The 24,030-nt window shown below is 53.8% G+C and overlaps 1 protein-coding gene across 2 annotated transcripts; it reads right to left on the bottom strand.

Annotated features, from left to right (window-relative positions):
- Positions 1–2,599: 2,599 nt before the first annotated feature.
- On the bottom strand, positions 2,600–23,346 carry LIG3 (DNA ligase 3). 2 transcript variants are annotated; one of them, XM_021703892.1, is made up of 20 exons: positions 23,241–23,346; positions 20,556–21,109; positions 17,976–18,119; positions 16,003–16,200; positions 14,870–15,021; positions 13,816–13,982; positions 13,627–13,704; positions 13,009–13,177; positions 11,320–11,475; positions 9,546–9,677; positions 9,086–9,165; positions 8,083–8,170; positions 7,633–7,710; positions 7,182–7,305; positions 6,459–6,601; positions 6,048–6,122; positions 5,470–5,616; positions 4,790–4,997; positions 4,415–4,482; positions 2,600–3,404 (listed from the first exon to the last, which is right to left on the bottom strand). In XM_021703892.1, the coding sequence occupies exons 2-20, from the start codon at positions 21,103–21,105 to the stop codon at positions 3,006–3,008; spliced, it is 3,156 nt and encodes a 1,051-aa protein (XP_021559567.1). In that variant the 5' UTR covers positions 21,106–21,109; positions 23,241–23,346; the 3' UTR covers positions 2,600–3,005. The 2 variants fall into 2 exon arrangements, with proteins under 2 accessions (XP_021559567.1, XP_021559568.1); XM_021703893.2 differs by having other exon boundaries at positions 3,097–3,459; positions 23,241–23,328.
- Positions 23,347–24,030: the final 684 nt, after the last annotated feature.

Below are 24,030 nucleotides of genomic sequence, written 5' to 3'. Positions count from 1 at the left end.
TTCCATTCAGGAAAAAAGGTGTCTAACAACCCTGATTTGTTGTTACTCATCATTATTACACCAAATAAAGGCTGGGATCCCATTTCAGTTACTCTCTAACCTAGGTAGAGAACACTGTAACTGAGTGCTCTCCCTTGCCCCTCATGGATCCTTGGTCTTAATTATCATGCAACATCTTAATTCTTCCAATTACTCTGTAGCTTTGGCTGTGATCGTTCTGAGATTTCATCTGAGACTTGTTTTAAGACTTGGGAGAGCTGACCCGTTCATAATGCCTTGGAATAGCTGGATCCAAGCTAGTGACAATTAAGCTGTACAGGAATCCGTGTATATTGTATAAATTTGTTGAAATCTTTCAGATGTGGCTTATATTAAGATTCTCTCAGACTTCCTTGGGTGTTAAACCCAAATGTGTATTTTTTTTGTTACAGAGCTCTGCTTTATAATTTTGTAATAAAATTTCACTACAGATGCCTGTCTCATCTGGTGGAGGACACCAGAGGTCTGACAGTTCAGACTGCCAAAGAGAGTTGACAGACCACATGCTGGTCCCAGGCTCTTGAGAGACCGCATTAGTTGTGGAGGTGCTTGGGCCATGTGGCCATTCGGCCATTCCTGTTCCAACAGATGAGGAAACCGAAGTTCGGTAGTGTTTTGACTTGCTCAAGATCTCACAACTAGTATGTGGGAGCTGCCATGGCATAGCCTAGAAGAGGATGGGAACTGTGTAGCAAAAGGACCAGCCTTAGGACCAAGAAAGAAACACCAAGTGAGGTCAGCCGTTGACACTTATCGTGGAGAGATGGGCCTTAGAGATGTGGGTAGAGCGGAATCGAAGGCCAGCCAGCGTGCTCAGTTAAGGCTGCAGGTGACCCCGGGAGACAGCTGGTACCTTTCAGATACAGCTCTACAGCTGGTGTGCGCACAGACCTATGTGGGGAGAGCTTGAGGATGTGCAGATCTGCCTTGGGACTTGAAGGGAGAAGAGGACGGAATCTTGCCCGGAGGCTGTGAAGGCTGGAGGCTGAGCTGCAGCACTCTGGCCTTCTTGTTCTGTGCAGCTGACCCGCTGGGCACCCAGGACGACCTACCATCCACTGCCAACCAGCAGCGTGAAAACAAAGGCTCAAAGGAGGGCAGGCCTCGAGCGCAGTGCTGGGGAGGTGTAAGATGCTGTCGCCCGGGGCGGGGGGGGTGTCCGTGGAAATAGAGGATTGTACAGACAGTATAATATCGGCAGCAAAGAAAAACACGCCTGAGAAAGGACCGGAAGGAAAGAGACCGAACACCTCGGACAGGGAACTGGAGAGAACACCCAGCAAGGCCGCGTTACTCACTCCTGAGCTGCTCCCGCCGCCGGCAGGGCCGCGGGGCTGCACCCCGAGTGTAAGCCGCCAGTCAGGGCAGGGGGCTGGGTCTAGGGCAGCCGGGTCAGAGGGCAGTGACCGTGTCCTTTGGCAGAATCCCAAAGGGAATGCTTTGTTCTGCTGCCCGGTCTGGCGGCTTGGCCTGAGGAGGCTCGAGAGGGGGATGGAAATTTATGTAGGTCAGCGCTCAAAGGAGCGGCTTTTGTCTCCACAAAGGGCGGAATGAAGACGGTCCTACTCTGTGTACTCATGCTAGACTGAACGGGGCCTATTCAAAAACACCAACGTGCTGGGCCAGAGTCAGGGCAGTGCCAGCCCCCCCGCCCCTTCCTCCCCACATTTTAGCCGGCAGGTAGAGAGACCCAGGTTGGGTCAGAGCTGGCGTCCGGGCTGACCGGCCAGCAGCCTCCGGCGGAGTACTACCTCAGCCGAGCACACTGGAGGGCTGGGGGAGGCAGTGGTCCTGTCTTAGAGGCCCAGACCCAAAATGTGTTCCAGAGGTTGAGTCTCAGAGGTTGAGTCTCATTACCTTAACTCACAGGGGATGGACAAACAAGCCTGGCAACCTGTTGACAGCAAGAAAAAGAACGGACTCTCACGAGTCAGCAGAAATGAACTCCAGGGAGCCAGTCTGTAAGGAGGGGACCACCTAGCGGGCCTGCCCCAGCCAGGAGCGCGACAGCGACAGGCCGGCGTGCGGCCGGGGAGGGAGAGGCCCGGGCCCAGCTCGACACGACTGCGTGCCAGGCCCTGTGCCGGGCGCTTCACGTAAGGTAGCCCGAGTCCGTCTGCTCCTGGCAGCAGCCTGCGGATCCGGGGCGGACGGAGGCCCACGTGTTGAGTAACTCAGGTGTGAACCAGGCCCGGCCCCGCACTGGCCGTAGCCACACGTGACCGTGTCAAGGCCGAAGTGAAACCAAAACTTCAGTTCCTCAGTTGTCAGCTGCTGAGCACCTGACGTGTGGCTAAGCGTGTCTGGTTTGTTTTGGCCAGTGAAGATTTACAGGGTGTTTTCATTGCCACAAAAAGTTCTACTGAACAGCACTCCTCTCCACGAAACTGTTTGCCATTTATTCCAATAAACCAGCCTCGGGTGGCACGGGAGCCTTTTGTCCTCAAGTGGGTTTTTTAATCTTAAAGACCAGTCTCGTTTCCAGATTTGGGGGAGGCAGAACCTCCTGGAGTTCTGTATCCCCCAGAGGAGTAGCTCCAATAACCTCCCTTTTCTTTATAAAGGACCCGTTTTCCTACCTGATCCTGGTTCCCTCCCTTCAAACTGGGACCCACACCCTGTAAGAGAACACAAGAGAATTAAGTCATAAAATTCATTTTGTTTTCTTTCAAAGGAGGCTTCATTCCCGGCGGAAGGGTCAAGCTGAATACAAGTCCTGCCAAATAGAAGCAGCATTTCTGAGGGCAATCTTTTAAATATAACTTTAAAAGGAGCCTGCAAGTAAAGGGGCAGGTGGCTCTGCGGACGGAGCTTCAACAGCTCAGCGTCACTCTGTGCCTTACCACTAGGAGGATGATGGGGAGAAGGGGTGGAGGACGGGGTAACTGCAAGATATTTTATTTATATGAAAAAAAGCTTCTTTTAAAAGAAAAAGACAACCAAACCAGCACCCAGATAGGAAAGATCTACGGTGAACCAGCAGGAGCCACGGACTTCCCTGGTGGCACCCACAGCCCGAAGTCCCCAAGGTCCTGGCCGGGAGGAGACCAAGCACGGCTGGTGGGTTCTGGAAGACGCATTGCTTGGAGAAGAAAGGCCATCCCCTCCCACCGTGTCCTCGCCGTCGCCCACCCGCCGCAGCCGGGGCACAGTGAGCGCGGCCCAGGCCAAGGGAGGGCCGCGGTCCTAGCAGGGGGCCAGCAGCCTTCGTTTCCGGATACATGCCCAAATCCACTCCGGGGAGACCTGCTGGGCCTCAGGGTTCTTGTCCCCACTACCCAGCACGTGTGTGGCTGAGGCCGTGTCAAACTCCTGCACCAGGTCCCCGTCGAATGCCACGAAGTAGCGTCTGAGGCGGCTGAAGTCTGGTGTGGAGGGGGGCAGGTAGAGCCGGACCCCAGTGAAGATGTCCAGCAGCACCTGCGAACGCACAGCCGTCAGCCCGGGCCGGCGGGGGGGGCCGCCACCTCCCTCAGAGCGGACTGCAGGGAAGGACCAGGCATCAAAACCCCAGTACCCCAGCCACTCCAGAGAACACCCTGCCCTGGTCTAGAGGAAAAGGAGGGAGCCTGGTGGGTCCCCACACTGGGGAGCTGGAGAAGGGGAGAGGGGGTCTATCTGGGCTCCATCGAGCGGGCAGGGCCGGTGGCTCTCGGCCTCCAGGTGCCGGCGGACGGGGCAGTGCGCCGCGCACAGGTAGCTAGACTTGGGGGGTCAGCCCCGCTCTGCCGTGCACGGGGGCAGGGGCTTCAGGTAGGGAAAGGATGGGAAAGGCTGCCTGCTTCTGCTGGGGACTGGGCTGGGGGGGCAGGAGGACCGTGTGGGGACAGAGCGCCAGCGTGTACCTCTCTGTACCCTTGGGCCAGCAGCCCCCCTAGGGCTGAGACTAATTTCCGCATCCAGGAGGGGCCCAACAGCTGTTTTCAAACCAAACACTAACGGGCGGGCACCAGGAGACGGCACGGCGGGTAGGAGGACAGTCACCCACTCCCCGCAGGCTGGGTCTCCTTGGGCCCTGAGCACAAACTCACGCAGCCGCACCACCCAGACCGGGCTCTGTCCCCTGTCTTTAATGTAAACTGTGACTCGGGACCAGCAGCCCGGGGGCAGCCTGCGGCCTCTGTCACCTAAGCCGGGCTGCTCTAGCTCCCGCCCGCTGGCACGGCTCTCCTTCGGCTCTGCGGGCTGGCCGGCCGCCTCTGCAAGGCAACGGGAGGGCACAGGGTGGAGCGGCTGTCCTGCGGGGCCTGCCCAGGCTGGGGGGGGGGGGGGGGGGGGTGTGGTTGGCCGCTCATCCCCACAACACCTCACAAGGCCTCCGCTCCTCTCCGTGGCCACGGGCAGAGCCCCGGGCCGCCGGCACTCTTCCCCTCACCTTGGCTGGGCACGGCGTCTCCTCGGGGGCCTTCCGCTTCTGGCCTGCCTTCAAGGTCAGCTGCTGGCCTGCGGGGGAGAGGCTGGGATGGGAGCTCGGAAGGCGGGGGGCAGCCGATGCAAGGGTCAGGCCCTGTCTCTGCTGGGAGCCGAGGCGGCCTCTGGCTTGGAGGCGGCTTCTCCCCGGGGTCACACGGGTGCTCCCCCAGGGGCCGGGCACGCAGGTGGGCTGAGCAGATGGGGGGGGCCCGCGGCTGGACACGCCACAGGAATGTGGTCCGGGTCTGCGGCGGTGGGCCCAGCGAACCTCGTGCTGTCCTGTGAGCTCTGCCCCCGCGGCACGCGCTTCACCGCTCTACCCCCTCCCTCCTCTTACCGCCTCTGCTGCTGGGGCCACTCAGCCTCCCTCCTGCCTTCCTGGCGCCGGTGGAGGGCTGCTTCGGGGAGGCCCTGGAGGCCTTGCGAGCCCCCGCAGGCCCCGAGGTACCCCCGTTCTCTCCGCTGCTGCCCCCGGTGGTGGAGCTCCCCTCCTCTCGGGCCGCCACGGTGAAGTCAGCCCTCTCCTTGGACAGCTGGTACAGTTCCTGGGGGGCGACAGACAACCGCAGCGGCGCTCACCCCCTTCCCAGCCACTGGCCTCTGAGGCGGGATGGAGGCCTATGCGGCCAAGGAACAAAGAGGAGACAGAGACAAAGGGCAAGGGACAGAAGCTGGCTTTCTTGGAGCTTTTCTGAACTCCATTTCTTGGGTCATCAGTGCAAATCACTGTTCTCGGTCCTCGGGTTCTTATCAGCAACACAGACTAGAGCCTGGGGCCCAGCCTGAGCAGGAGGGCGGAGGCTGAGAGCCGCAGAGGTCCCTCCTCCGAGGCCCTGAGGCTGGCGGCTCTCCCGCCACTGCCCTCCTAGCCCCGTCTCAGCGGATGGGGGGGGGGGGGGGGGAGGTGGTGCTGCGTGCACGCGCACACAAAAGGAGAGAACGCGTGAGCAGGCCAGAGAGCCAGGGCTGCGAGGCTGGGACGGGGGTGGAGGACACACATGCAAGGGAAGCTGGCACCTTGAGCTGGGGGAGGTTAGTGGCAGACTTCCAGTCCTTATCATCACGGATGCGGGTGCAACGTGGGAAGCGGATGGAGATCCCGTCGGCCGTGTGCGCCTCAGACTTGGAGAACTCGGCCCCCGTGATCTCCCACACGGCAGCTTTCTGTCAGGAGTTCAGTCGCCGGTTAGGGAGGCAGGCTTGCCCGCAACCAGCGAGAAGCAATGCAGACTGGCGCCGGCCGTCGGCCGGGAGATGGGCCCTAGTCCCACCGTGCCTGCTGCTGCTCCGTGACCCGAGGCAAGTTCCAGCCCCTCTGGGGCTGGGGCCCCAGTTCCTCCGTCAGCGCGTGGAAGGAATGGGCCCAGTCGCCTCCAGAGCAAACCATTTGTGTGTGTCTAGGGGACGGTTCCTCTCCTCCTGCCCACACTAAGGACGATTCCTCAGTGCTGACTGGCCCATCCCTTGGCGGAACAGTCCAGACCCCCATCCTGGGCTGGACACGGTCAGTGAGGCCCAGAGGGCGTGTCTGTGGTGCTAGAGAGGCAGCAAGCTCACTCTGTGGGCTGGGGGAGCCCAGGCCACTGGGCTGGTACCTTTGGGTCTGGGACTATGAAGTCAGGATAGTAGATCTTGTTGACTTTCAGCCAGCCGGGTATCTTGCTGGGATCCTGGAGGAAAAAAGATGCTGTCCTGGGCCGTTCCCAAGCCAAAACGAAACGTGAACCCCCCTTTGTCAGGGGCTTGTGTGAAGAGGTGACTTTTCACAAAAAGCTGACCCTCACCCCATGGGACCCTCCCTGCCCCGAGAGGGCGTCACTGGGGGGCATGCGGGCCAGCTTCCACAAGGGGGGTGCGCAAAGCCTCGGAAGACCTACTGCGCTGCTCTCACGGCCAAGCAGCGGCTCTCCTGCGGACACAGACGATCCCTGTCGTCTGCCAAGCACAGCCAGGCTCGGGGACAAGGTCCAGTCCAGAGGCCTGGGCCAAGCAGCTCCCCTGCTCACCTTGCTGATCTTCACCATGTCCAGTTCCTTCTGCAGGCGGGCAAGGGTCGCATCATCGTGGCCTCCCGAACACTTGGTGACCGTGCACCACTTCTGGCTGCTTGGGTCATAGCAGCCCATGAGGAAGATGGACATCATGCCACCTGCAAGCGGAGGGGGGTGAGTTAAGTTGTGGATGGAGGCCTGGTGAGGGGCAGCCTGCTTGGAGGGGAGAGGCCTGAGCCTTGGCATCAGAGCGCCGAGCTCACCTCCTAGGTCTACCTCCTACTAACTGTACAAGTTTAACCTTTACGAGCTCCATTTTCCTTTTCAGTAAACTGGGGATAATCGTATATAACTCGTTAGACTCTGGTGAGGAATAAAAAAAAAATTAAACAGCGTCTGGCACACTGTCAACTCAAGACCGCGCACCTTCCCCCCCAGTCAGGAGATTTTTGAGGTTTTCCCTGAGGAGAAAGTGGCCAGGCCCCCAGAAACTAGCCGACAGTGGGCTTCTTTGTGCCAGAGAGCATGGGATATTCTTGCCTGACCTCTCCCTGCCCAAGTCTGTAGCTGTCAGATGTCCCCGCCTGAGGAGACATGGGCTGGGTTGGGGCCCCTGACCCCACAACCGTGGGAGGCAGGACCGGCTGCGCCGGCAGACCACGCCAGTAAAAAGACCAGCTACACCTTGAGTGGTGCCTTTCACAGAAGCAGCGCCCCAGGGGCTGAGGCCATCCTTACCTTTGCTCCCTTGCCCATAAAAGGCCCCAAGGACCACCAGGTCAGCTGTGTCCGCCATGGCCCCCTCATTCAAATAGTCTTTTTTCACCTTCAGCCAGTGCCGCTTTCCAGGCTCATATGTACCCTGAGGGAAGAGCAGAGAGAGACCTCAAACTAGAATGGGAACTCCAGGAGGCCGAGATTTACCTCCTCGACGTTTCGGCTTTACCAAAGTGCCCAGGCCACTCTGAGCAAGAGCCCTTAGCTCCCGGCCCAGGGAACATACACAAACCCATCCTCCGGATCCAGGGCGGATTCAGAACAGAGCCCGTCAGGCCCTGGAAAGGTGGCCCCGCGGCCCCCCAGCCCCGGCCGCCTCAGACCGCCACCGCCCTCTGCTGGCCAGGGCGGGAAAGGCTGGGGGGGCCAAGAGCCTGTGGGAGCAAGTAAGCAAAGGGTGTGGGCGGCTCACCTTCACGTCCTTCAGCACCAGCCCTTCCAGCCCCTCTCGGATGACCCGGTTTATCATGTCGGCCAAGTCCGCAGCTTTCTGAGGGTAACAGAGAGATGCTCAGGTTGGTGTGAGAACAGAGAGCACCATGGCGGGGAGGTGGAGGTGGTTCCCTTTCGCACACTAGCAGAGCGCCCGCTGCAAACACCCCGACTTGAACACACCGGGCAAAGGGCTTGCAAAGCAGGCGTTCTCCCAACCAGAAAGTGGCTGCAGCCTTGAGACACGGGGAGCCCAGCTAGGAAGGATGTTTCAGGGCCTGCCCTCGTAGGTGGGGACTTAGACAACCTACACACAGTGGCAGCCCCGTGAGAAAATGAGGACTCATTCTCCCCGTCACATCTGACCAAGGGGCTCTCTGCCCTGCTCGCAAACCACCAGGCTGCTGTCTGGGGTGGGGTCTTTGCTCACAGTGACTTGCTTCATTTCTGAGAACATGATCCGGTTGGGAATTTCAACCATGTTATCATGAAGAAACTTCCGCCGCTCACACAAAGGCCTAAGGGGAACGAGAGAGCTGAGGTCAGGTCGGGCCCCTGCCACCCCCATAAGGAGTGCTGAGGAGGGAAGCCCCCCAGCCTCACAGTTCTGCCTGTCGGGGGCAACAAGGGCTCCCTCGTGACTGAACACGGACAACTGTGAGCTGTGGTACGAAGCCACTTCATCCTCGTAGTTCCTGTTTCTGTCACGGAGCTGCGGGAGAACTGGCCTCTAGCCCGGACCGTCTGGTCCCATATGAAAAATGACTCCCACTCTCATTTCTCATCCATGCAGCCGCCCCCCTGCCCCCAGGCCCAAGGCTGGCTGGTTCTCAGGACCGAAGTCCTGACAAGTCTCTCCCTTTCCCCCTTTCTCCTCCCCCCATCCCCCTCAGTGACAGGGCCAGTGTGGGAGGGTGGGGGCAGGGACACATGTCTAGGTGTGCAAGGGGCCAATCCTGGTTTCCCAGGCCCAAGAATCTGCATGCAGTGAAGTTAAGACCGCTAGTTCTCCCTCAGACGGTCCCACCTCCAGGCCTCCTCTAGTCCCCAGCTTCCTGGCGGACACTTCCAAAAGCAAAACCTGAGCTGAAAAGCACCTGCCTCATGCCCCCATGGGTGCTGTTTGTGGAGAGAGAAACTGAAAACCTCTACTGTTCACAGTCTGTTTCTCTCAACAGTCCACTTTGCTGGAGCACAGAAACTTCTGTGGGGATCTGGGTTTCCTCTCTGACTTAAGCTCTCAGGAAATCCAGTCAGCAAACTGGCTCTCCCAGTGAGTTGAGGAGTTGAGTGTGTGGCAAGTGTGCGACTTCTCGGCTCCCTCCTCCCCAGTTCCTGGGCACAAAGCAGCACAGGCTTCAGCCTCTTCCCCTCCCTCCTGTCCAGTATGAACCCCCACCTCTCAACCCAGGAACCAAAAACAGATCTCTCACCTGTCCATCAAGCTGACATCATTGAAGTAGATACAATCAAAAACAAATAGGCAAACATTAGCATCCTGGAAGGCAGCTTTCTGTAAGGGAAAATGAGGTCGTAGATATTCGAGGCCAAAAATAAGCAAGTGTAAAACATGGACCCGTGAAGCTCTGGACAGAACAGTCCTTCCTGTATGTGCTTGGAAGCCCCTGGGCCACAAGTGCACTTGGCAGATGGTCCTAAATGGAAACCAACCCGATTCTGAGTCCCCAATACTAGCTCCTTTTATGTAAAAAAACAAAAAACAAAAAACACGTCTAAACCCAGGGCTAAATTCAGAAACAGTCCAGAAACAAAGAATAAGGCCCACCCCGAGTGGGTGACGGATTCCCCTCCGTCGAGAGCAAGAGCGCACACAGACACGTGTACACATGCGCACACCCGCTCACTCCTGCACACCTGGCACTGAGCCAGTACCTTGTGCACTCCCAGAGTCCCAAAGGGCAGCGGTTTGCCTGTCTTCGTGTCAATCAGGAGCACCTCAGAGTCCAAGATCATGCTGTGGCCCCCGGCGAAAGCCTGGGGGATGTAGTCCTTGAAGTGGGCCACCTGGGGGGCAGAAAGGGGACTCAGGTGAGGGAGAAACAGGCAGCAGTGACCTAAAGCCACGCCAGAAAGCGAAAGCCAGGCCTGAGAAGGAACACAGAACACCAACATGCGGAAGCCAAACTCATGTGCAAAACAGACCAAGGCCTTAGCAGCCACCGAGACGAGAGGAGAGGAGTGTTTGAGGCCCAGGAAGAGGTCGGCCTGGATGAACCCACTCTGGGCCATGGAGGAGAGTTGGGAGGAAAAAGGAAGAAACAGGGAGTTGAGTATGTGGAGGAGGGGGTGGGGGCAGACAAACGTGGAAGGAGGAAACACGGGCAGGCAGACAACTGTGGGGGAGAACAGGTGAGCTACAAAAAGATGGATGGAAAGGAGGATATGAACCCCCTTAGGAGCAGCAAGGAAACAGGAGGGTCTCCGAGCGGGAGCTCGGAACCCACAGCCGTCTTCGAAATGAGTAAGAGCGGATGTTTGCAACCAAGAGCTTTTCCTGATACAGGCAGAAGCCCAGTCTCTGAGAGTTCCAGACAGGGAATAGTCCCACTGGAACCCAGGGCGGCCCCTGCCAAGTGATGCCAGCCGTGAGGGTCAGAGAGCATGACTGGGGCCCGAGTCCTCCCCTGGGCAGGGCACACAGGTGTGCTCAGAGCAGGGACAGGAGAAATCTGTCCCACCGTCCCGCTCGGCATCAATCCCTAACCCAGCTCTTTACAAACCACAAGTACAGGAGAGACCAGGGACAGCCGGTGAGGGAGAGCAGGGAAAGGGCTCTAACTCTGAAAAGCTGGGCCCAAACTTCTTCCGTGTAACAGAGGTACCCCCTGGGCAGTTCCCCGGGAGCAGTTCTGGGGCCCCGCGGAGGCCAGTGCTTAGCTCTCCTCTGGACACGTGGAATGAAGGGCTCCAGCGGGAAGGCAAGGGTGAGGGCAGCACGGAGTCACGCAACTCATCCCCTCACCCCCAGGGCTCTGAGGAATGCAGCTGGTCCTAGCACAGAAAGTCCCATCACTCACAAGCTACTGGGGCCAAATGTCCCCACTGCTCCGCCCTGAGGAGAGTCCAAAGACTCACAGAGGCCCTGGGGGCTGAGAAGGACTGAGGGGCAAGGTTCTTAATGCCCCTTAACAAAGGACAGGAGTCTGCACTTTCCTATGTCCCCACTAGATTGCATAGATTGCATTTACATGAGAACCTGAGCCTCCAAGTACTTCTGTCCTTTATCCACTGCCGCACACCCACTACCGAGAACAGTGCCTGGTCCAGATTGAGCCCTTGATAAAGCTTTATCAAACAGACTCATGAATGACAGGCTCACAGCCCTCTGTCCCCGAGCGGTGATTTAGCACTGGGGAGCACACAGGACACGGAAACACAAAAGACAAGCACTGCGAGTCACTTGCCAGGTGAGCTCCCTATCCCAGCATCACTGTGGGCTCTGTACTAACCCAAGTCTGGGCTCTTCGGCTGTCCCCACGGAGCAGCCCTTCATTTTAAGACTCCAAAAGTAAATACATTCCTTCAACAACTACAGAATAAACCCGACTGCGTCCCGGAGCTGAAATCACTACAAGGAAGGCTGGCCTTGAGGTTCTTAGGGGCAGGAAGGGAAAGGCAGTCCCCGCAGAGAGGAAGGGACCCCTACCTTGTGAGGCAGGACAGGCTTGAGGCTGCGGCTGAAGTAGCTGAAGTGGTCCCCCTTCTTATGCACCTGCACTCGCTCCCCATCGTACTTGATCTCAGAGAACATGCCGTTAGGACACTTCTTCATTGCGTGCTCAATGGACTTGCAGGCCTCGGCCTTGGGGTGGGGAAAGAAAAGCCTGGAGACTTACAGGTGCTCTTCAATGGGGGCTGCTCAGCAAGGAAAGCCCCAGAGTCCAGGTCCCAGGGCCTGCCGACCAGAGGATACCCTCGGGCCAGGCCGCTGAAGAGGTGAGGGGAGTGGACAAGGCTAGGCAGTGCCCTATTCGGACTACAGCGTCGCTGCAGCGGACACGGGAGCTGGCTTTTTGAGGACCATGAATGCGATCCATGTTAGAGCAAATAAAATTCCACTGAAACAGCATTTCATTTTTTTCTCAGTAGTTCAGGATCTTGCAGGGCCCTGGTTTGCTATTAAATGCGGTACGCAGAGGGGAGGAGAGAGTGTAGGTGACAGGGAGGCTGGCAGGGCAGCAGAGGTCGGGGATCATTAGGACAGGACCCAGGAGGGCTTCTGCACATCCCAACGCCATCCTGACTCAACCTGACGATGACCGACCATCCTGGGGGGGGTAGTTTAATTCACTGCATCCTCGGTGTGCTATTTTACAGGAGTGACACTGATTTCATTTTATGGATGAGAAAACTGACACTTGAAGAGCGTGAGTCCTCACTTAACGGTATACAGCTCGTGAAGGGCAGGAAGGATGCTCGCAGCTAGGCCCAGCTCCAAAGCCCGTGCGGTTCATCACGAAGCGATCTAACCCATGCCTCTTGGAATAAATGACAGGCTGTAGAAGAGACTCCAAGAAGAGTCCCTATAAAAGTCAGAAAGGCCACAACTGCAGGTGCCAGGAGCCCTGTCCCCGGGGTGAAGATCCCACTGTTTGGGGGCTGGCTCTCCCACATTCCGGGCGAGAGAGGACACTTCCCCAGCCCAAACATAGAAGCCTAACGGAAGGCTGTAGTATGTAACGCACGAGAAGGGCTCAGGAAAGGCACGGCACCCCACGGGAGCAGCCCCAAGGCTCTCTCTCACTAGGCAGGGCAGCACTGGTGGGGGCCCCCGTCGCACAGAAAAACCTAAGCAGAAAGGAAATCCCAGTTCTCATAAAATGAGCAGAGGCTCAAGATGATCTCGGTCACACCTGGTCTTCATTGCTTAAGCTTCTTCTTTCCAGAAGAAAGAGGCCAAGGCCCCCTGTCCTAGGAAGCTGGGCTCTGCCTCTCTCAAAGCTACTCTGGGGTAGGTCACAGAACCTTGGGAGTTACTTAACACATCCACCCATCTACAGGAACGACGACCAGTAAACCATTCTAGGTGGATGCTTCAGAAAGTTTCATACATCATTCACGCAAGGAATGAAAAACCAAGAAAGGCTAAGCAACTCCTTCAAGACTCTACAGCTTGCTGTTGGCCGAGCTCGGCCTCAAGTGCAGACATTTCTACTAGACCACACTGTCTTCTCCTCCGCCTCTACAGACCCGCTGACACATACCCTTCCGCATCTGCTCCGTGCCCGGCCCCAACTCCTCCACATTCCCCACCCAACCCCCCCGCCGCTGCCGCCCCAGCTCTCAAGGAAGGTTGGAGCATCTGGACAAAGCGGGGCTGGAGCGGCAGCCTTACCAGCATGGGCTGCACTGGCGTCATCAGGGAAGCCTGGACGCTCAGAGCTCGTCTCCGGCCTGGCTCCTTCTCCACCTCCTGCTCATTGCGGAGGACCCGCTCCACCACGTCCTGCAGGTTGCGCGAGGCTTTGAAGGCTTCATAGGCATTGGGGTCAAGGGCATCTAACCTGTCAAGGCAGACAGGAGCAAAGAAATAAAAACCACTGCCTTTGACTTCATTGCTTTAGATAGCGGTCAGTTCTCGCAAACAGGAGGGATCTTAATATAGGGGGAAGGCTTATGTTTCCCTGTCTAAAGCCTTCCGAAGGGGAAAATGCTCTTGGGAAACTCAGCAATTTTGAGATCCTGGGTCTACGTGGAGGCTGCCTTAGCAAAGAGGGGGCAAGCAACTCATACTCGATTTACTGAACATATTCCATACTTTCAACTGCGTGAGAAGAGTATTGTGACATTTTATATGAGAAAAGGGAGGCTGAGCGAGGTCAAGTGATGGGCTGCGCAGGAAGGAGTAAGGTAGAATCAGGACTTGAATCCAGATTGGGACTCCAAAGCCCTGACACCAGTTGGCAACGAAGGAAGTGGGCAGCTTGGCTGTCAGAGAGGGGCCAGTACTTACACGTGCTTTGCACCTGAGTTCATCTTCAGATCATGTTTGATCAACCTGATGATGCACTTGAGGTCATTGGCTGTACACCTAGGGGTGAGGCACATTCAACTTGGTCTTTGAAAAGCTCTGGACCCCCAAACCTTCCTTTCCTGGTGATTCCATCTCCCCAAGCCCATCCCCATCGGGCAACTCCCCCACCTGGAGGCGATGTCCTGCAGAGCCTGTTGCTGCTCATCCTCCTTGGTGAGCCTGGAGAGCCGAAGGAGGAATTCGTCCACCTCCTGGATAGTAAGGAGGCTCTTGGCAGCTGGGGGGAAAGACTTGCTCTGCTCAAAGAAGACTCTGATTGTCTCTGACACGTCGCCCTGTCTCCAAAAATCAAAATGGCTGCAACCCCAGAGTGGCCGAGTGTATCCCCCAAGCCCCCAGGACTAAAGGTAAACCAGAGATTTCAAACATCACTTCTGTCCCCACCTCACATATATTAACTTCTTTCTTGAAAAATCTATCCCGCCCACAGTTCCTGGAACGGGCACCTCTATCCACCATAGGATCTGGCCACCAACCTGCCTTGGCTGAGAGGTGACGCAAGGAATAATCCAGGACTGAACCAATTTGATTCCTGTTAGAATTTGAACCTAGGGGGCACCTGGGTGGCTCAGTCAATCAAGTGCTTGACTCTTGATTTGGCTCAGGTCATGATCTCATTCAGGGTTGTGAGATTGAGCCCCCCCGCCGTCGGGCTCACGTGCTGGGTGTGGAGCCTTCTTAAGATTCTCTTTCCCTCTGCCCCTCCCCCACTGCCCCCCCCAAATATTAAAAAAAGAATTTAAACTAAGAAACAAATATGGTCATCAGATTGGGGGGGGAGGTGCTTGGATAGAAACTTTCTATGCTGCCCAAGCTGGAGTCATGAAAAAACAAAAGCTGAATGTTACACCAAGTTGTACTGGAAAAAAGCAAGAAAAAGCTGCATCCAGAACAGCAAGCCCAGGAGAGACTGTGGGAGGTCTGAAATCCTGTCCCTCGAGATCCAGGCCTCTCGGGGCTCTGCAGGAGTATGACCGCAGTCCTCGGAGCCTTGTGCAACTGACGCCTGTCGCCTCACATTCAGCTCTCATAAAGGAAGCTTGCCCAAACGAGTTTCAGTTTCCCAAAACAGTACGTGCCCCAACCAGAAAAAAAGAGGTTGCAGGTGCCTGGCTTGGCAGAACCCCACCTGGAACGCTGCCTACCCTCCCTTTCCTCTGACCTGCTCTAGGTCTCGTGCCATATCATCTGGGTTGCAGTTGAAAATGCGGCTGAAAAGCTTCACGATCTGCTTATCATTCAAGTTGTAAACACTCTTAATAACACCTGGCAGCAGCAACTTCACTGTCAGGTACACGTCGCCGTGGAAACCATCTGGAGACAGAAGAACGGAGACCTTCTTGAGAAATCGAGCTTAAACAAATACATGCATAAACTCAAGGAACTGAGAGAGAGGTCTACATCGCTGTCTGGGCTGCCACAATGCCCTGCGAGTTTCATTACAGTGGCAGAGGCCACAGCATTTGGTGGCTCGTGGCTCCCGTGTCTACCTCCTCCGGTTGAGCTCCCACAGGGCAGGGCCACACTTCCAGTTCAGTGTCCCCAATGAGGAGCACACTACACATGCTCAGTGATGATTTTTCAGATCAATCAAAGAGCTGGAAGATTCTATTCCACCTGTGTACGTGGGTCACAAAAACCTGATCAAACGTGCAGGATAGGGAACTTTCCTCTTCGTCAAAGGCAGTACGTTCTTCTGGCCTCCTGGGGATAAAGTAAGGGCAGAAGAAGAGCGACACCAATGTGCTCTGAGCAGAACTCACTGCGTTCTTTGTGGGGCCCAATAAGAAATAAAAATGCAGGGCTCTCTGTTCAAAATTATTAAGAATTTCAAGGGGCGCCTGGCTGGCTCCGTTGATAGAGCATGCAACCCTTGATCTCAGGGTTGTAAGTCTGAGCCCCACGTTGGGTGCAGAGATTACTTAAACATAAAAAATCTTTGGGGCGCCTGGGTGGCTCAGTCGGTTGGGCGTTTGCCTTTGGCTCGGGTCGTGATTCCGGAGTCCCGGGATCAAGCCCCGAATCGGGCTCCCTGCTCAGAGGGGAGTCTGCTTTTCCCTCTCCCCCCTCCCCGTGCCTGCGCTCGTGTGTGCACTCACTCTAATAAATAAAACCTTTAAAAAAAAAAAAAAACTTCAAAAAAAAAAAAGAGAGAGGGAATTTCAAGATGGCATTAACAGAGGATTAAACCACACGTGAAGCCCTGTGCAGCCGTACAATTGACACAGCCATGAAACCGGCCATGGCTCTGAGCTCTTCAGAGGAAAAGCCCATCCAGGATGTTCTAGGCCCCACCTCCTGCTGAACCTTTCCGAAGAAAGTCCTGGATGATCTGGGTCTTCGTGTTGTAGCTAGGATTCTCAGCCACCATGGCACACAACTTCCGAAACTCGCGAAACAGACAATCCTTGTGCTTGGGGTCACATCTGCTTGAGGACAGACTTGCCTTAGGGGGAGGGCTTGAGTGGGCTCCCCCAGAGTTGTTGGGCTTGGCTGTTGGAGAGAAAAACATCGGGATGATTCATCTGCCTTGCTGAGAAGGAAGGCAAACTAATAAGCACTGAGCTGGCACTCTATACGGAGCTTCACTCAACTGCCCAGAACGGCCCGGCGGGGTGGAGACCTTCACCTGTCCCACAGGCGGGGCACCAGGCATCACAGCTGTTAGCAGTAGAGAGACCATGGCTTCGCACCTGCAGAGGCCCAGCTTCTTTATACAAGTGCTGCACAGAATAAGCGGACCTCAGAGCAGTGGTAAAGCTGCCCCCAGAAAAGTGGGGATGAGGATGGAAATAGAAGCCAAGGGACATGTTCGTTGGTGGGAAACTGTCCCTGTTGCAGACTGTCAGGCTCAAAGAAGCCTTAAAGATGACCTGGTTCAATCTCTTCTCACTATGAGGAGCCCAAGGCCTGAAAGAAGGCATTCCCAGGCCTCTGCCACTCCCACCCCCCCACCACTTCTTAGTGCCAAAATAAAGGTAGTCAGCGAGCAAGACGTTCCTCCAGACACCCCGAAATAGCTCTACAACTCTTGAGTGATCCTCTCTCCCCTCCTTCACAAAGCACGTTTCATTCTGCAAGCTTGCGGCAGAGCCATCCGCGAGCAGGCTGCTGATGTACGCTTCCTCTTGTCTGGGGTCTGTAAGTTATAAATCCATTCTCATCTCTGACCTGGCGTCTGAAGAGGATTTTTAGGGGACAAAATCTCCAAAGTGTCGATGTTCAGCAGGTTGCAAGACTTTAGAACACCCCATTTCTCTCAGCTCCTCCCAAATTTCCCTCCCTAGGATCCAGACCCTTCCGGGAACGTGCTGTCCTTGTGGCCACCCAGACTCTTCTGTATTTCTGGCTTTGGCCTACCACCAAACAAAAAACAAACCGCAGAGTTTTAAAAATAACAAAACCCCCAGAAGAATCAGGCACTGTTTTTGCGATCTCTCCAGCACTCCTCGTGCAAATACTGCAGGGTGAAGGACACAGGTGTCACCGTTCCCCCTTCACAGAGGCGGCCACAGAGGCTCCGAGGTAAAGCCACCTGCCCCCTGAGCAAGCTGTCACGTGACAGCACTGGGCCCAGAACCCAGGCCTCCCAACTTCAAGTCTGTGGTGCTTTCACGCACTTAAAGCCACCTCTCCACAACTTCTGAGTCTGTGTGTTTGGCTTTACTTTCTTTACCTGAGTCAGTCACAAGAATGTCCCCAAATAAAAGAGGCACGGAGTGCAGGGTAAAAGAGCGCAGGTGTTGGGAGTTAATGAGACCTCAGCGTCAATACTAACTCCATAATGAACCATCTGTAAGATGGGCTTCATAAAAGTACTTCCCAAGGGTAACTGAAGAACAGACGAAACTACATAGATAAAAGCCCCTAGCCCAATGCTACCTGTTACGTAAAGGCCATGCAGGACATCTTCCATACTTTCATCTCGGTTTGGGCAAGTTTAGGGATGCAATTTCTTAAAATCCTTTCATTACCAAAACATAAGGAAGTTATAGGGCAGGTTATAATCACCTCCATCTGACCCAGGTGACTACTTCAAGCGGAAAAAGTCTTGAAAACAAACATCTTTTGCTGCAATAGAGATTAACATATACAAAAAAACGCTCTACCAGTGAAATGTTGAAAATAAGCCATTACTTGCCTCTGCTCAGAGGGAAGCGAATTATGAATGAGGCTAGATAGCATGGAATTTTCACTCTTAGCCAGAATCCCAAATAGGATTCCAAATTAAAAGGATCATAAGAGCTAAAGTATCTCTAATCTCTCACCTGAAAAACCAGAAAATTTCCGGGGATTGCTACTGGTGACAAGTGAGGCACCTTTCACTGGAGAGGCCACCTGGCCAGTGGCTGTCAGCTTAGCCTGGACGACGGCTTTCTTCTTTGGTGTGCCCGTTGCCTTAGAAGACAGATCTGTAGGACCCCCCAAAAAGGGAAAGTATGTTTCAGTGAAAGATCCCTGAGAAAAGCTTCCAAAGCATTTAACAACTGCTCTTACAGCCTTGCTGATAAGTTACTACCACAGCATTACTCCAAGGCTGCCCGTGGCCTGGCTGATCTTTTTTGAGTGGAGGCAGTGTGTAAGACAGTCCTGGGGGTGGGAGGGGTGGTTCGTGGGACAAAAGACCCCATTACTCTTTACTTCTATTAGTAACTTATATTTTCATCAGCACTCTCCACCTCTTACCCCATATATCATGATCTCCAGATTTGGGAAAAATCAGAACACACATTTCCAAAGATAAAACCTGGGGACCTCAGCTCCATGGAATTAACTCCAATTTATAGATGAACAAGAAAGTAAAATGAAGATGGAGAACAGAGCATATCAGGTTGGCACAGGCAGGGAAAGTCCCAGCCACTGTGTTTTTTGAGCTGTGTGAGTTTGACTCTACCTTGTTTTTCTCTTCCTCTGAAGGAGATTAGTCAAAAAGTGGCAAAGGCTGGGGCCTATGGCCAAGTCAGGGCAGGGCAGAACAGGGAGCTTGAGAAAGAAGTATGTGCAAAGTAGCTTTCTCTCCTGGAAGTCTCTCCTCTCAAAGAACAATGATAGATAGGTGCCCATTTTTATTTTTTTGCCAATTTTTAAGCCACTGCCAGAGTTCTCCCACAGTGACCAGAACTATACTTAATTGAAGATATGAATATTACTTTAAAGATGAGCACATGGAAGATCATAAAGGACTAACCGGATTTGGAAGTTTCGGTGTAAGATTTCTAAAATATACACATGTGAATGTGTATGTATGCGTGCATATATATGTATCTGTGTGTATATGCATGTGTTTTGTGTGTAAACATGTATTTTCTAGTTCTGTCTGCTGAAAGGGCTTAAAAGCAAAGACCCCTCATGGCAACAAAGCATCTAGATTTTGGTCTCAAAAGCCATTCCCCCAGTAATAGGAACCAGGATTCTTCAGAGAAATGGCTGGTTCCAGAGTTGTGGTAGAATACATATAAGGTAAGCCTAAGAGGGGCACTCGGCTGGCTCAGTCGGTAGAGCACATGACTCTTGATCTTGGGACTGTGAGTCGAGCTGAACGTTGGGTGTAGAGGGTACTCAAAAATAAAATCTTAAAAAAAAAAAAAGGTAAGGTAAGCCTAAGAGCATACTTTTATGCTTAGAAAATAAAGAAGTACTTTAAAACATTAAAAAAAAAAAAAAAAAAAGAGGCAGCATCCAGGACACAGAAACCAGCTCAAAGGGTTTCCCAAGTGGCCCAACATGGGACAATTAAGTATGGAATTAATAAAATACAGTAAAATTAGGGGCGCGTGGGTGGCTCAGTCGTTAAGCATCTGCCTTCGGCTCAGGTTATGATCCCAGGGTCCTGGGATCGAGCCCCACATCGGGCTCCCTGCTCAGCGGGGAGTCTGCTTCTCCCTCTCCCACTCCCCCTGCTTGTGTTCCCTCTCTCACTGTGTCTCTCTCTGTCAAATAAATAAATAAAATCTTAAAAAAAAAATACAGTAAAATTATAAGCCACTAGGAAAAAGTAATCTGTGAGCCCGTATGATAAACACTGAAAGATAAGAGGGAGTGATAGTAGGTACTCTACTCTTCAAAAATATCAATGTCATAAAAGAAAGACTAGAAATGTTCTGGATTAAAGGAGGCCAAAGAGACAACAAAATGCAATACCTGATCCCAGATTGGGATTCTACAGTGGAGGGGAAAAAAGCTACAAAAGATATTGTTTGACCAATGGACAAAACTGGAATGCAAATGGTACATTAAAGTATTACATGAAGGATCAATTTACCAGAGTTGATTGCTGTGTTATGGTCACGTGAGAGAATATTCCTATTCTTAAGATATACACACTTAAGTATTTAAAGGCAAAGGCCATAATATGTGCAACTTACCCTAAAATGGTTCAGGAAAAAAACAAGCTGTGCGTGTGTGGAAAGAGGAACAGTGCACGTAGGAACACAAATGATAATGCAAAGAGAACAAAATGTTAACAGGTATGACTAGGTAAAAGGAATGTGAGCTTTCTTGGGCACCTGAATGGTTAAGGGACTGCCTTTGGCTCAGGTCATGAACCCAGGGTCCTAGGATCGAGTCCCACATTGGGGTCCCTGCTCAGCGGGGAGCCTGCTTCTCCCTCTACCTCTCCTCCCTGCTCATGCTCTCTCAAATAAATAAAATCTTAAAAAAAAAAAAAATGAGCTTTTTCTTTTTTTATTCTCACAACTCTTCTGTGAGTTTGAAATTCTTTCCAAAAAATTAAACAAAAAAACTAAACAAAAAAGAAGGAAGGAAGGAAGAAAAAAATGGGACTCTACTCTCCTTCTCGTTTTTTCTCTCAGCACCATTATGGTGAAAAAGCAGTAGTCCCTACCCACCTGCAATGTGCTGGCTTATCTGTTCCTTCTCATTGTCTTCCAGCTCTTCCCAGCCTTCTAGCTCTGTGAGGTCCTCGATTTTTTTTGTGGTAGCCCGGGCCCGCTCCAGTTTCTCAAACATGCATTTAATGTGATACCACTCTTTCATATCACCCCCGGACTCTGAAAAGGGGTTGGGCACCACTTTGCCGATCCGGCACACCCCCTTCACAATCTTTTCCTTGCACTTTTTGCAGCCCGCCGCGCCGCGCTTAGCATAGTCCACACAGAATCGTTGCTCGGCCATCTCACAGGGGCCACTGCAGAGTCCCACATGCGCCCCTGGCAAGAAAACAAGGCAGGTGGCACGTGGTCTTAGATGGCCTTCCTGGAATGACAGAGCAGGCTTTCTTCTCTGGAGGAGGCAATGCCCATGAAGCAGATCTGTTTCTGACCAATGGCTGAACTGTCTTCTGTCAGGCCAGTGATGTTGCTGTCGGAATAGGCACAGTTCTTTTCGCCCAAGTGTGCGGAGGGTTGGTGGGAAGAGGATCTTGAAAGTCAAAGTCATACAGCTGCGTGAAAGAGTGAGATGCAAGAAAAGTGAGATATAAATGAGGAGCTAGGCTGCCACTTTCCCCAAAGCCCACAGTCCTAATACAGTCCATGCTGACTAACCAAACATTTCCCAAAGTATTAAAGATTTATTGCCTACAGGATGAAGAAGAGTTCCAGAACAGGAAAATTCAGTTTGCAGAAGGGTGTTCAAATATCTAGCGTATACATGTACATCTAGTAAATCACAATTGAGAGAATCAAATCCAAATAACATAAAACCTTTTCTCAGGCCAGCAGCAATACCTGATACTTAGAATGGATGATGACTCCTAAGTATTACAAGATCCTTAAGTTTCTTTCTAGTCACCAAGAAAAATTACATGATATTCGTGAAGTTTTTAATGTGAAGTAGAACATATATGCCATCCTCAGAAAATAATTAAGTCACTATATAGATCTGTGGTGTAATCAGATGACCTATTTTGAGAGGCAATTAAATAGAACTTAGAACCAGACTGCCTGGGTTCATATCCTAACTCATTAGCTGTGTGACCTTGGTAGGTTACTTAACCTCTCCCTTCCTCAATTTCCTCAACTGTCAAAATGTGGATAACAAAACTACCTAACTTGTCATTCTAAGAGTAAAACCCTTAGAACAGAGCTCGGCTTAGAATAGAGCACAGGTTCAGGACACATTAGTTCTTATTACCATCAGTAAAGCAGTTATCCGTTAAGCAGAGGCTCCCTATGTGCAATTAGCCTGTTCATAATGTATCGCCTACAGGGAATTGGGGAATGCTGAAGCAACTGGATGGCAAGAAATCAAAGGAACTGATAAATCACCCCAAATGGAAGCAGGGATTATGTCCACACGGTATCCTCCCACCTTTTTATATTAATATTTTCTCAAGTATCTTCGTTGTTCTAATTTTAAATATACTGGAAATTATTTCTAGCCTGCACATGCTTTGCAGTGAAATTGTTATTGGTTTATAACGACAAGCAGGCTTTACTTCCTGTAGAGGAAAGCAGGTGGATCGGAATCGGGGATGGGAGTGCGACTGTGACTGTTCAGTTTAGGGACTGTTATTTTTGAGAACTCCCTTAACTCATCTGCGTCTCAGTTTTCTCATTTCTAAATATGGAGAATAATACCTACCTCACGGGATGACTGGGAAAATTAAAATGAGTCCATGTAAGGGCTGGGGGGAGGTGGGCTCTGAACTCCCTGAAAATGTATACAAAATGTACATAATTCATAAATGTACACTTTGTCGGAGAGACGATCTATAACCCCGAGAAGTTCAAGAACTACAGAGGTGAGGGATGTGAGTCCGGCAGGTCCATCAGAGAAGCTCAGAACGAATTCGGTTTCCACCCTGTCCTCAGGAGAGCGTTTGGGCAGCGCCCCCCCTTCCCCAAAGAGCCGACTTGAGAGCGCCTCGCAGCGCCCCACCCTCCGCGGGGCCCGAGGCCCAGGCCGAGCTGGGCCACGAGGAGGCACCGTGCTGTTCGGAGCAAGCCCGTCTGCCCCGCAGCCCCCAACGGCCGCGGCTCAGCGTCTCCTCCAAGGTGGTCAAGAAGGAAACCGCTGGGGCCCCAACGCAGCCTGGGCGGGGAAGCCAGCGCCCTGCAGCCGCAGTTCCCGGGGCTGGGGGGGGGAAGAGGTCTTCCCCGACGCCTTCCAGGAGTGGGCAGGGGCTACTGGCCGGCGCGGACGCCCGGGGACGCCCGTGGAGGAGGCGGGGAAGCGAGTCCCTCGGTTCGGGCAGGCCGGGGGCGCAAGGACACTGCCCGGGGCTGGGGTAGGGGACGCGGCGGGCAGAGAAAGGCTCCCGAGCTCGCACCAACGAGCACCGGCTTCGGCGCGGCCAGCGTGCAGACCCGGGCCGGCCAGAGCGGACCCAGAGGGGCCCCAGGGGACCCTCCCACTCGCGGAGCCGCGGGGGTCCCGGGAAGCTACGGACCAACCCCCATGGGCTCCCGGGGGGCAGCCACGTCACGGAGGGTGTGCCCCGGGGCTCGGCGGGCGGGCGCGCGGGGGAGGAGCCGAGGGGGCCAGCTCCCAGGCCGCGCCGAGCCCCGGGTCCCCGGAGCCCCAGGCCGCCTCCCTCCCCGCTGCCCCGTCCTGCCGTGCCTTCTCCTCACCTGCCTTCCCAACTCCGGCGCACACCGCAGGCCTCGCAGCGGGCGCCCACAGGCAGCGCGCCGCCACGACGGTTGTGGCGCCTGTCTCTTTAAATCCGGGTCCTTGAGTCCGCCGCAGCGCGCAAGCGCAGAGATCCGGGCCCAAGCTGCTCCACGCGTCCCCGCCCCCCGCCTGCCACGTGGGCGGCGGTCAGGTTAGGCGGAGTGAGGCTTTGAGAACCGGGATGGCGCTTAGGGTGGTTCCCGGCTCCGTGTGGCTGCGGAAAAAAGCGGAGATGCGGTCACGTGGTGTCAGCTGGGGTCTCAGTACGGCCTGAACTTCCGGAGGACCCCCAGATTTGTTCATGATGTTAGAGATGATCCAGTTCTTAAAGATAATGGTTGAGAAAGTGTATTGCAATGAGCTTGGGGAAGGCAAAGAATGCGCCCTTGAACCTACTTTTTTGTATTCCCTCTGTCCTGTGTCCCGCACAGTGCCTAGCACATAGTGTATTCAACAAATAGTATTGAGTTGAAAAGAGGCACTGGATACATAGATACAGATTTAAAGTGTAAAGGAGTGATGGGGAGAGTATTGTTCAAAGTGTAGGGTCATTTTAAACCCTAAAGGTCAACCCTAAAAGGTCAACTTTTTGAGGGATTAGGATGGTTATTTTTACAAAAGAGTAGCAGGCTCAGAGAACGTAAGAGAGTTTGAGTTCGGGGGTTTAGGAACAGCAAACAATCGGAAATTGTTAGGTAAGCCAAAATCAGATTCTGGAGGGAATTCTGTGCTATGTGAAAAGGAGCT

Source organism: Neomonachus schauinslandi, chromosome 15 (assembly GCF_002201575.2).
Source record: "Neomonachus schauinslandi chromosome 15, ASM220157v2, whole genome shotgun sequence".
NCBI lineage: Eukaryota > Metazoa > Chordata > Mammalia > Carnivora > Phocidae > Neomonachus > Neomonachus schauinslandi.
This window is presented reverse-complemented; position numbering and strand designations above follow the sequence as displayed.